At 43.2% G+C, this 13,387-nt stretch overlaps 1 protein-coding gene across 1 annotated transcript in view; it reads right to left on the bottom strand.

Annotated features, from left to right (window-relative positions):
- LOC124595739 (transducin beta-like protein 3) overlaps window positions 1-13,098 on the bottom strand; it is a 161,622-nt gene extending 148,524 nt beyond the window's left edge. The window contains exons 1-2 of the mRNA XM_047134615.1: window positions 12,916-13,098; window positions 12,740-12,791 (exon numbers count right to left, since the gene is read on the bottom strand). Coding sequence (XP_046990571.1) covers window positions 12,740-12,791; window positions 12,916-12,944 — 81 coding nt within the window. The 5' untranslated portion in view covers window positions 12,945-13,098. The remainder of the gene's footprint in view (window positions 1-12,739; window positions 12,792-12,915) is intronic.
- Window positions 13,099-13,387: the final 289 nt, after the last annotated feature.

Below are 13,387 nucleotides of genomic sequence, written 5' to 3'. Positions count from 1 at the left end.
AGGTTACCTTCGTCAGCTTAAGCGGAAGTGCTGGCAGCACCTCAATGCTCTCTGCTGCCTGAGCGACACCAACTGGGGTGCAGATCGCTTTACGCCGCTGCAGCACTTGTTCAACCCCCCCATGGTTTATGGTTTGGCGGCGCCCTCAGCATTGCATTTACTCGACCCAGCACACCACTGTGGCGTCCGGCTAGCGGCAGGAGCTTTGAGGACAAGTCCAATGATCAGTGTAATCCTGTTATGCACATTGACTGATACAGCCACTGTTTGTTGGTGGTGCGGGCCTGTACCATAAGTTCCATTGCCTATGTATGTGTCCTGAATCCACTAATATGGGAACCATCATCGTGCTGGTGTCTTTATCATGGATAGGATGGTCATCATTTGGTCAATTAGTCCGAACTAAGGCACATACCCTATCACTTTTGTATCAACCCTTTAATGTCTGTTGTTAATACCTCACTTCAATTTTTGTGATAATGGTAAATCTCTCTTATAATAAGCATTATTTTGCTTTTCTGGGTCTGCCCTTTGAGAGATTGTGTTGTTCTTGTCAGCACAACAACCTAATGCTACTTTTTTTCTGTCCTAGGTGTACTTGTTGGTACAGATTTGCAATTCCTTGAGCAGATGCAGATTGTATTGTTTTCATTAAATTTTACTGTTTGAGTGGAACACTGACCTTTAAAACAGTCTCCTTCATTACAGGAAAAGGGAGTGACTTCATTACAAAGAAACTATGTGGCTTAATGGTCTTCAATGTCTGTTTCACATGAGAGTACTGAGTACATTGAGTAACCTTGATTTCCTATACTTTTCTCCTTGAAGCCCCTACATTCATTGTCACAAAAATAATTGTTTTCCAGAGCAAATCAAATGCGTGGGTGGAGCAGTACATTGTGTATTTGGTTCATGGGCAGTTGAAACAAATTGCCGCATGTCACTAGCCTTTGCCAGAAATGTTGGCACTATGTTGGCACTTGAGGCTATGCACTTTAACTTTTAGTAAGATGAAATAAGTAGCTATGTACTCAGCCCCTTTTTAAGGATGAAACATAAAGCTACATACTCAGGTCTTGAATATAAAACTGAATATAAGAATAGAGAGTTCTGTCTTTCAGACAAAACTATCCACTCTTCATAGTATTTTTAATCACACACCATCAATTTATTATCCTTGTTGGTATCAAGAAAAACCCTCTTACTGTAATTCAGAGCGGCATGTAGTTCGGCAGTTACAGCAACACGTAATCAACATTTTACTTACTTGAGCAACCTCAGTTAGAAGTGAGCCATTCCAGGGATTCTGCTGATTTTATTGACTCTGAAAGTTCTACTACTACTTTCTAAATAATACACAGGTGGCTATTTCCTCACAAGTGCATTCATCTCGTGTAACATCTCATGAAATCTATTGTTCCGGTGTGATAACTGTCAAACAGACCAACCAAACTGCTGAGAGTGTTCCTGTTATAAACTATAGATTCCACTCATACCCCACAATCAGGGCAATAATAGTGAATCCAGACATAGCTCAGCATTATCTGACAAACCTAATACTACAAAGGTCAGTATGTGTCCTATATGTTCCCACAAACAACCATATCAGCTCGAAAGCCAACTACTCCATTACCACTTAGCATGCTTAACATGTTGAGGAATTTATTTAAAAGATTTACCACTTTTGTAACATGGGCGGTGAAGTCAGGATTCCCAGTCTCTGTGGTATGCAACGTTTCACTACCATGTTCCACTTTGACAGCTGAAGAATATCCAGAGTTTACAGTTACAGGTGACTAGTAATATTCATTTATGCCCATATGAGGAACCACCATATGCAGCCAACGCAGTTTCCATGAGGCACACATGATCTGGCACAACCTTAAGGCCTGTATGACTTAGCATGGGCCGACAGCAGTTCTGCAATGACCAATACTTGTACATCCCTCAAGATCACACCAACGGCTGTTACATTACACTTGAAGATGGTGGCAATTCCCATTTACCAAACTGCATGAATAACCAACAAATTTATCTGGCCTAAAATACTTTAATGACATTCCTGCAGTTTCTTCAATCATATATCAAACATTTAAGTTCCATGTTTTATGGAACATAACTATAAGGTCCACTCTCTTGTGCAACATATCATATGCTTCACCAAAATAATACATTTTCTGAGCGAGAGGGATTGATTACTGAATAGTTATTTTTCAACCAGAAAAACATATCTGTATTAGAAAATCCAGTTGGTGCAGGTACTACCATCTACTGCAGGAAGAGGATGTACACCTCATAACGAAATACATATATGCAAAGCAAACAAACAGTTTTAAAAAATACAACAGGTATAGTATCGGCAGGACACGAACATGTTGGTGAGGTTTAGAAGTATGCATTCAAGTAAACCAAATGTTCAAAATTGCAGTTATAATAATGAACGCTTATATCCTCATGACTGGACCAGGAAGAGTGAAGACTTTGGCAACACTACCAGCTAAAATTTTCATAGTGAACTCACCTTTCACTTTTTTAGTTTATATATAATATACGCATATAATATGCGTTAAAGTAATCGCTGGACACTTGCCCATTATCTAGTACAGATTTTCTGAATTTACCCTGCCATTTTAATTTGTATAACATAAAACGCATAAAATATGACAAATTGCTTTAATTATGGCACTAATGTAGGCTACAATACAGATCAATATGTTACCACAACCCTTACTTAACATTCATACCAATTGGCTTTGCTATCTTCAGGACCAAACTGTCACCTTTTTTTCTAAACTAACCTACAGCTAGACCTACACTTCAACTCACATTGTCAATTAGAGGTGATGGAAGGAGGAGGGGAGGAGCAACAATCACACTCTAGCCCCAAATGATCTCTAGTATAGAAAAATGCCTATGTCTGTGCCATACTAAATGCGCTTTTCACTATAAAACCTAAAATTTCAAAAGCTCTACTGCTTATTAGACAAATTTGGGACAACAGAAGATCGTTGTACCTGCGACGTCACTAAGATGGTGGATACCCTTATTTCAACCTTATGCAACACGATGATGACCACAACATAACTCAATACAGAAGCGAACAGACACAAATAATACAAAAAATACTTAATTTCAGTTGTGGGAATTAGGAGGTTTTAGGTGGGATGAACTAAATACATGACAATGCTAATAATCAAGATGGACCAAAGCAAATGCTAACTCAAAAATCAAGTATATAAAATGCTCATAAATAAACTCAGCCACAGTGAAAAAACGGTATTGGAGACTTGACTTGGCCTATATAGCTCACATAAAGTCCACGATATCACAAACTCACACACAACTCCAAAATGTTGGTTGGTTTGTTTAAAAGAGGGGGGAAGGGACCAAAATGCTTGGTCATTGGTCCCCTTGTTCCAAATAAGACAATGCCACAAGGGGGAGGATAAAACAAACAAGACATACAACACAAAACGGAAAGAAAAGAAAAACCACAAGAATGAAGGAAAGGTAACAAACACTAAAAGGAACAAAAGAGGACAAGAAAACAACAGAGACACGCAAGAAGAGAGTAAAACAAGAAAGCAGATTACAGCGGCTGGCCGACTACAAGCTTAAAAAGGAGATACCAGCCACTCTGCAACACATTAAAACCTCCACCCTAAAAGCGCTATGGTGGAGGACACAGAGGGACAAAGGACATGTGCGAAAACTTAGATCAAATGATAAAACCCACCCTCACAAATAAAATGTAAAACTAAAGCTGCTGTTGAGGTACTGTTGCCCAACACCGAAGGTAGGGTGCTGGGAAAGTTAAAAGTCTGCCACAGAGCGGCTAAAAGTGGCCAGTCCAGCAAGAGGTGGACAACCGTAGTTTGTGAGCCACAGCGACACCGATGTGGGTCCCCGTGACAGAGCAGGTAACGATGTATTAGCCATGTATGGCCAATGCGAGGCCGGCACAGTCCTGTGAGAGGACTGCATGGAAGACTTTCACACATTCATAGTCTCCTTAATGACACACAGTTTGTTTGCATACTGTTATGCCATTCTGTCTCCTGAAACCGAAAAACCCTGTGGCGTAAGACAGAACGCAGGTCAGGTTCAGAGAAGCCGATCTCCATAAGCGGTTTCCACGTAGCCTGTTTGGCCAGCCTATCGGCAAGTTCATTGCCTGGGATTCAAACGTGACTTGGGGTCCAGACAAACACCACTGAACAACTGGGCCATTCCAGGGCATATATGGACTCCTGGATGGTCGCTACCAAAGGATGACGAGGGAAGCACTGGTTGATAGCTTGTAGGCTACTCAAGGAGTCAGTACACAGAAGAAATGAATCCTCAGGGCATGAGCGGATGTGCTCAAGAGCACGAGATGTAGCCACCAGCTCTGCAGTGAGAACACTGCAGCCATCGAGCAAGGAATGCTGTTCAATATGTCCTCCATGGACATACTAGAAGCCGACATGACCATCAGCCATCGAGCCACTGGTATAAACCACTTCATGCCCTCGGTACATGTCAAGAATCGACAGGAAGTGGCAGCAGAGTGCTGCGGCATTAACTGAATCCTCAAGGTCATGTGAAAGGGCCTTGGTGTACACCATGGAGGTGTACAGGAATGGACCTCAAGTATAGGTGGTAAAGGCAAGGGCTCCAGTTTGAATAGAAGGGATCGGACGCGAACTGCAATTGTAACCCCTGACCTGGGCCACTGATGCGGGAGATGAACCGCCATGGGTAGGAAAAGGAGACGGTAATACGGATGCGCAGGAGAACTACAAACATGTGCAACGTAACTGGCAAGCAGTTGTGCATGCCTAACCGTCAATGGAGGGGCCCCAGCTTCCATCAGGACACTGATCATTGGACTTGTCCTCAAAGTTCCTGCCGCTAGCCGAACGCCACAGTGGTGTGCTGGGTCAAGTAAATGCAATGCTGAGGGCGCCGCCAAACCATAAACCACACTCCCATAGTCAAGGCGGGATTGAACAAGGGCTGCAGCGGTGTAGAGCGATCTGCACCCCAGTTGGTGTCGCTCAGGCAGCGGAGAGCATTGAGGTGCTGCCAGCACTTCCGCTTAAGCTGACGAAGGTAAGAAAGCCAAGTCAATTGGGCATTGAAAACTAGTCCTAAGAATCGATATGTCTCCAATATAGTGAGTGGATCGTCATTAAGGTAAAGTTCTGCTTCCAGAAGAATGGTACGACGCCAACAGAAGTGCGTAACACAAGACTTTGCCGCCAAAAACTGGAAACCGTGATCTAGAGCCCATGACTGTGCCTTGTGGATGGCTCCCTGTAGGCTCGGCAACACCAGTACTGGAGGAGCAGTACAAATTGCAGAAGTCATCTGCATACACAGAAGGTAAGACTGACGGCCCTACAGCTGCTACTAGACCATTAATGGCCACTAAAAATAGAGATACACTCAATACAGAACCCTGTGGGACCCCATTCTCCTGGATACGGTAGGACCTATGGGAAGCACCAACTTGGACACAGAAAGTCCGACGCTACAGAAAATTTTGGATAAAAATCGAGAGCGGCCTCGGAGACCCACTCGGATAATGTGGCAAGGATATGATGTCACCAGCTTGTGTCATACACTTTTCGTAAATAAAAAAAGACAGCAATAAGGTATTGGCGTCTGGAAAGGCTGTTCGGATGGCAGACTCGAGGGACACAAGATTATCAATGGTAGAGCGACCCTGGCGGAAACTGCCCTGGCATGGAGCCAGTAGGTCATGTGACTCCAGGACCCGACCTAACTGTCGACACACCATACGTTCTAGGATCTTGCAAAGAACGTTGGTGAAGCTGATGGTAACGCCAAGGACACCTGCTTGGGGTCTGGTACCCAAAACCACGTCTGATCTTCATCCAGACTCGATGTGTGGCAGGCCTCTCCCAACACTCCTGTTTCCAACTTTTGATAAGCTGGCGAACATGGGCACAGAGCCGTTTAAAGGCTATTAGGTGCTCTAGGGAAGGGTGCTGCTTATGCCGCTGTAGAACTCGCCGACACTCTTTAATTGCCTCAGCGACTTCCGGTGACCACCAAGGTACCGATTTTCACTGGGGGCACCCCAAAGAATCAGGGATCGCATTTTTCGCCACAGAAACGAACGTTGTAGTTACCTGCTCAACCACAACATTGATGGCACCATGTGAGAGATTCAACAGTGACAGCAGAGGTGAAGGCTTCCCAGTCTGCCTTGTTAAAAGCCCATCTGTGTAGGCGTCCATGGGCATGACACTGGGGGAGTGACAGGAACATGAGGAAGTGGTCACTACCACACAGGTCAAACTGAGACAGGAAAGTTTCGACATCTCTGCCTCAACCAGTAAGCACGGTGCCACCACATGAAGGGTTATGAGTGTTAAAATCTCCCAAAAGTGGGAAAGGTTTAGGGAGTTGAGCAATCAGTGCAGCCAATGCATTCAGGGGTACTGCACCATCTGGAGAAGGATATACATTGCAGACAGTCAATTCCTGCAAGTAAGTATCCTGACAGGCACTGCTTCAAGAGAGGTTCGAAGGAGTACAGGCTGACTACATACCAAGTTCAGGACATAGACAAAAACTCCACCTGACACTCTATTATATTCACTACGTTTCTAGTAATATCCCCTGTAGCCGCGAAGGGCAGGGGTCAAGCTTAACAACTGCTGTAGCTCAGCCAGGTGGCGCAAAAAACTGCCGCAATTCCTCTGGAGGATAATGTGATTGTGAGGCTGAGAAGGCACGGAACACTGAAGCAGCTTACGAGTCACCTGCTGCCACCGACTTATTTCCTGAGCAGTCTATGTCCATTGTGTCTGAGGGTCCGGCGAGATCTACGTCCTCAGCAGATGACAGAATCTCCACCCAATCCTCAGATGCTGAGCTTGTAGGTAGCAGTGCTGTGGGTGCCACCACAATTCATTTGGTCTTGGTGGTCATCTTTTTGGGTTTCTCTCACTGCTCCTTGGGTTTCTCTTGTTGGGAGGCCTTCACTGCTTCAGCCTCAGAGACTGAGGATGATCGTGAAGCCCTACGACAAGCTGCTTTGGGGCACTTCAGCCACTGGCGGGTGTCATCTTTCCCACTAGCAGAAACCTGGGAAGGGAGTGACCCAAGGGACCCCTTCCAAGTGAGAGGAGCCGAAGAAGACTTAAGCTTCTCCGGCTGAGAAATGGGGACTGGTGTCCCCAATGGGTGGGGGCAGTGCTCCTGAGGTAGGTGGTGCGGGAGCAACAGGGAGGGAAGTGCCCCCCACCATCAAGGGGGCAGGTGTGGTCTTCCGGCTCAGAGAGCCGACTGGAAATCGTGGAAGTGATGGGGCTACAACTGTTCTCATAGCAGCAGCGTATGAGGAGGTCATAGCCACAGGATGGAGGCGCTCAAATTTCCTCTTAGCTTCAGTGTAGGTCAGTCGGTCCAGGGTCTTATATTCCATGATTTTCCTTTCTTGCTGTAAAATCCTGCAGTCTGGTGAGCGAGGAGAATGATGCTCTCTGCAGTTGACACAGATGGGAGGTGGGCCACATGGAATATTGGGATGCAAAGGACGTCCACAATCTTGACATGTGACGCTGGAAGTACAGCGGGATGACATATGGCCGAACTTGCAGCACTTAAAGCACCGCATCGGGGGAGGGATATATGGCTTGACACCACAGTGGTAGACCATCACCTTGACCTTCTCAGGCAATGTGTCACCCTCGAAGGCCAAGATGAAGGCACTGGTGGCAACTTGACTATCCCTCGGAACCCTATGGACATGCCGGACAAAATGAACACCTCAGAGTTCTAAGTTGGCGCGCAGCTCATTGTCAGACTGCAAAAGAAAGTTCCTGTGGAATATAATACCCTGGGCCATATTTAAGCTCTTATGTGGATGGATGGTAACAGAAACAGCCCCCAACACGTCACAAGTAAAGACCCTGACCACATTTTGGACAAGCCCTCCACCTACCCAAACTTGTCCTCCAAATGCGCAACAAAAAACTGAGGCTTCATTGAAACAAAGCGGTCCCCATCAGCTCTCATACATATGAGATAATGGGACAATAAGGTTCGTTGCCATCCTTAGCATGGCGTTCCTCCCATGGTGCGGCCAGAGAGAGGAATGATTTAGGGTCATACTTGCTTGCGTTGTACTGAGACCTGGAACACTTAGAGACTACTGGTGTGTGATCACCAGCAAGTAATGACATGGTACGCTTCATCAAGCGGCATCCACCCTAATGCCACCCAGTGACCATGGGTCCTCCCCATGAGTGCCACCCAGCCGCAGCAAAGGCCACCTGGCAGGATGGCCATTGCCAGGAGTCATGATGCCCCAGGGTGACGGGCATCTACTCCTTGGCATACGTGGGGAGTTAACGGCGCTGGCATCAGCACAGTGATCCCTGAGTGGTCAGGGGGCTACAACCAACAGGGTACTTGGTGGCCCTAACACAACAGACTGGCTACAGTGCTGGATATCAGGTGCAACCAAGCAAACAGGTCCATTATCATCGTCAACGCAGAAAACAGTACAGCACAGTGGATGGAGGAAAATGCCCAACAGCTGGAGAATGAGCAGAAGTGCAGATCCACGTTGACAAAGCATGCAAGAGGTCTCTGTGCATGACGGACAAGATGCACCATGTAAGGTGCTCTTCCGCAACTGGCTCACTCTACGGGAAAACTTGGAAAAATGGGGGTCAAACCCGAAAAGGGACCATCACATAAAGGCCGAAATGTGTGAGACTCCTTTTAGTCATCTCTTACGACAGGCAGGAATACCTCGAGCCTATTCTAATCCCCGGATCCGCAGGTGGACAACTACAAAACCCAGAACCAGAAATTTCACTTGGCTTATATAGCTCAAAAGAAATCCACAATTCCACAGTTTTATATATAACTCAACAAATCTGGTACCCAAACCTTCACTACATAGCTGAAACAAAGTCCTCGGTACCACACAACCAAAACTCACCAACATGATATCTAAAACTTGACTTCACCAATGTATGTAAAACAAACTCCACAATGCATGCCAAGCACAATCCAACATAATTACCAACAACTAACAACACAACCTCATAAAAATGCATTAATATCAGTTTTTATACACAAGAAACAATTATGCATGTCAACAGATACACCATGCATACTTCGATTTAAAAAATAATAAAACCAAACAAATCACTCTTACCAACCAAAGCCAGCTGACACACAAATCTAGCAATAGCAAAAATGTCACTAACATAAACTCTGAGATGGCCAGCCTAGACCTGTCAAAACGAGGAACACTCTGGATACAATGCCACACACGGCCCATCGACAATGCAACACTCCTGGTCCCTAGTCCTAATGCAGTAATCTTGTTAAGTTCTCCCAAAAAATCTCCAGCCATAAACAACAGACCACATTAATAATTCCAAATTTGAAAATGACTATAGCCCGTAATTGCCAACATCAAAATAACTGACCAATAAGCCGCCACAACTCTTGCAATATTATTCTCACAGACAGCATTACAGCGGCATCCACCCTAATGCCACCCAGTGACCATGGGTCCTCCCCATGAGTGCCACCCAGCCGCAGCAAAGGCCTAACAGCACTCGCAAACAACTTAGATAAAGAAAAGGCATCCCACAGTACAGGGTGCCACCGTGTATTCCCAACATACCCTCTGTAAACATGATATATTCCAAATATGCCACACCACCATTATTTCACACAGTTATGTCACGAGTCAAAGCAGGCAGGTGGTACGACAAACTTCAGTTGACCCACATATTTCTGATAATTATTTTGGTGCACATTAGATATACCACATTACGTGAATAGAGTTGTGGCACCTTAACCTTTGGAGCCCTTGTGCTTGTTCCCCTGACCTCATTATTCCTCCACCAATCACCTGATTAAAAATGGAAAAAAAGAAAAACCTTATACAGCTCCCTCAAATGACACTACAGAGCGACAAGACTATAGATGCCTTGATCTCCCATATTTCTGTAAACAACGGGATACAGACCCTCTGGCAACCATATCACACTATGCTTTCTACTTTGCCATAGCACTGTTAAAAACAGTTGAAACTAAGAACAATGCTTACTAACAGAAAATAATTTCAGTATTCACATTAAACTGCACTTGGGTAACAGTCCACTTCCACCATCAGAATCTGAAATAACAGCATCTCCACCCTCGCACAAAAACATTAAAGCTACATTTATACTAAAAAATCAATGTAGTTCAATAACCATTTCCCAGGTTAGCAGTAACTGCCAGCAGACTTAAAACTATAATTAATTAAAGAGTGAACCTGAATTCTACTGACAATTTTGGAGGTTATTAAGGGATTTTTCACAGTATTTTGGTACAAGAGACCCTGTGTCTATGGTGGCTCATTGCAGAGTCATTGCTTTTCTCTTTAAAACCATTCTAATATATCATTTAATTTTCAGCCCCAGTTGCACATTTTTTAACACGACATGTTTCAATATCCCTGGGCATATTTAGATCAAAAAACAAAGTTAAACTAATCATGTACTGTCTATTACTGTACAAAAAGTATTCTACATGAATGTAGAATTTGTCTACGCAGTTGTGTCACCAAATGTCATGTCTTTGCCAAAACCACACATGCAAGTGCTGTGATATGCAACTGTGATCCACATTTTAAATTGGCAATTGGTAAAGGGAGGTGGGGCGAAGGGTGACGGAGAAATGTGGGGCAGGGCGGGTTGGGAGAGTGAAAAGAAGGCAGGGGGAAAGGGGGGGGGGGGTTGGATTTACAATAAGTATTACACTAACTTGTGTAAAAAAGTGTGTCTTACCGTACACTAAAATTATAAACAATAAAATTATGTAAAATATTTTCATGTTAAAATTAAAGGTACAGAACAAGGAGGGAGGAATGTCATGAGCACACTGGATTACATTTGGTAAAACATTATAGTAAATTTTTAAACGTAGGTAATAAAATTGCAAAAGTAAAATTATGTAAAAATTCTCATTAAAATATTAAGAGTGTAGCACAATGGATGTGTAAACTGTACAAGGCATAAAACAATAGAATTATAAAAGTGAAATTATGTAAAGTAACTAAAATCAAATTAAGTGACTTAAATATTAAAAGTTTAAGACATTGGAAGTGTAAAGCCATGACAGGTATAAAATAATAAAATCATAATTAAGTGAAACTATGTGTGTAACCATAGTTACAGGGAACAGGATGTGGCAGTTATGGTTAAATTCAATTGATTTCACTTAGTGGCATCGTATGACATGCAGTTTTACAGTATGTACGGAAGCCAGTCTACACACTCGTTTACTTTCGGGATGGTGTGTGAGCCAACACACTGCTGCTCTCTTTAATCGGTGAGTGGGACTGTTGCTCATATGAGCGCTGTGTAGAGATATACAATTGGGAGAGGCCTTCAAAGTTTCTAAAAAATGCTTAGTCAACAAAAACATTCTGTTAATTTAATAAGCACCCAGGTTCCTCTAAAAAGTGTTTGACAATCTCAATTTCTTCTGACACTGTAAGGAAGTATCCCTTAGGTTCATTGTGTTGCACTTCCAAGCACATATCAATGGATAAATTCTACGCCTATGTACCATACTTCTCTGCTTTATTTAAAATAAGAAAGTAAATGTTTATTTTTACTTAGTTTCTAGATGTGAAGAAGGTCCACAGAGATGAAAACATGTCATGTACAGTATTAAAAATGTGTAACTGAGTCTGAAAGGTAAACAATATATTAGAATTGTGTTAAACATTAATACAGTTGTTGTTCTTTCACAACTTACATTCCAGTACAGTGTCATTACATTGCATTGCATTTCATACCTCCATTTATCTTTCCATCTATACTGCACCAGAAATTCATGCACAACAGGGCAAATACATTAATAGTAGGGGCTATTAGCTGTATTGCTCATTTCTGTCTTAGATTTGTTTTTAAGACGATGTCACTTATATGCCACAGTTATGCACAGCAGTATGAATAGGTTTGTTAATGAAGAGATGGTCATATGCACCTTGTGAATGCGATGGGAGAGCTGTTCCAGTAATGACAATAACCACATCACAACACTTTGTGCCTGCACATAACTGCAGTAGCAAAATCAAATTCTTTTGTGTCTGAATGGAAGAGAATGAGTTGGAGACAAACATCCTCCAATTAGTCAGCATGTTGCAATATCTCTGAACTGAACACTTGTAAACAACTGTTTTGAAAATCTTACATGGACAGTAAATGCACCTGAACCACCGACAGGAAGTGCACATATTGCAGCCAGCGAACTTACAAAGCCGAGGGAGTTTTGTAAATTAGTCCATACAGCAATATGCAGAAAACCACTATTTTCCTGTTGTTTACAGATGACGCTATGTTTACAAGAGAGGATGTTTTCAAGACGATGGGATGGCGCAAACCTGAACGCACTGGTTTGTCGATCCAGTTCGCTGTGAATGTTTTTATTATTGGGGTGGTACTGTCAATAAATTTCCCATCATACTGATTGCGTATCACAGATTTTTTCGCTGTTGTGAAGGTATATTCACTGTAAGAAAGGCAACTGGAGGTAACTGTGTGACAAACCGGCTTTTCAACAAAATACTCAGGAATTAACTCTAGACAACATCCGAAATTTAGTCGGTAGCGAAAGGATTTACCATGTACAACTCTTAATATAACAACATTAATCCACAATAGACATAACAGGAATATCCATTGAAGTTTACTATACCGACCTCAACAGAGCCACCAGTGAAAAAGGCACCGTGTTTAACGTCGACGTCAAACCTAAAACAATGAATAAAATATAATTTTCGAATTAATTTTCAATGTCACTGTTTACAGTATCGTAATTTACTTTCACTCTAAATAACTGCACTACTTTAAAACATATCTCAATTGTTGCACTCACGCATCCCTTATTTTCTTGCTGGCAACCATACTAAAATCGACGACGGACTTGGTGTGACCCCCAAATTTACCTACTACTACGACTGACACATTGTCATTATCTCAACGCTGCACACCACTATGTTTACTATTGCGCAAAAACCGTATTTCGCGTCCGACAACCACGTGTTTGTCAACACACTTTCAAAGATTATTCCTGCAAGATATGCTACAGAAAGATGCATTACGGGGCAGACGGAATTCGAAACGGCTCGTTGGCTAGAGTCGACTTTAGAGACAACGAAAACTTGCACACACATGCTCCAACAATCTTCCGCGGAGGCCATGGTCCACAACAGCGGATTCTGGTTTTCTAATGCTGCTGTATCCATGAACTGAAATAAGTCTTGCAAGGCTAAAAACAGTTTAGCGTAAGAGCTCACAGCAACGCCAACAAAAGAAAACAGCTCAACAAATATGGGATACAAGAATAG

This window comes from Schistocerca americana, chromosome 2 (genome assembly GCF_021461395.2).
Source record: "Schistocerca americana isolate TAMUIC-IGC-003095 chromosome 2, iqSchAmer2.1, whole genome shotgun sequence".
Taxonomy (NCBI): domain Eukaryota; kingdom Metazoa; phylum Arthropoda; class Insecta; order Orthoptera; family Acrididae; genus Schistocerca; species Schistocerca americana.
Note: the sequence above shows the minus strand (reverse complement) of the source record. Positions and strands in the feature narration are given on the sequence as shown.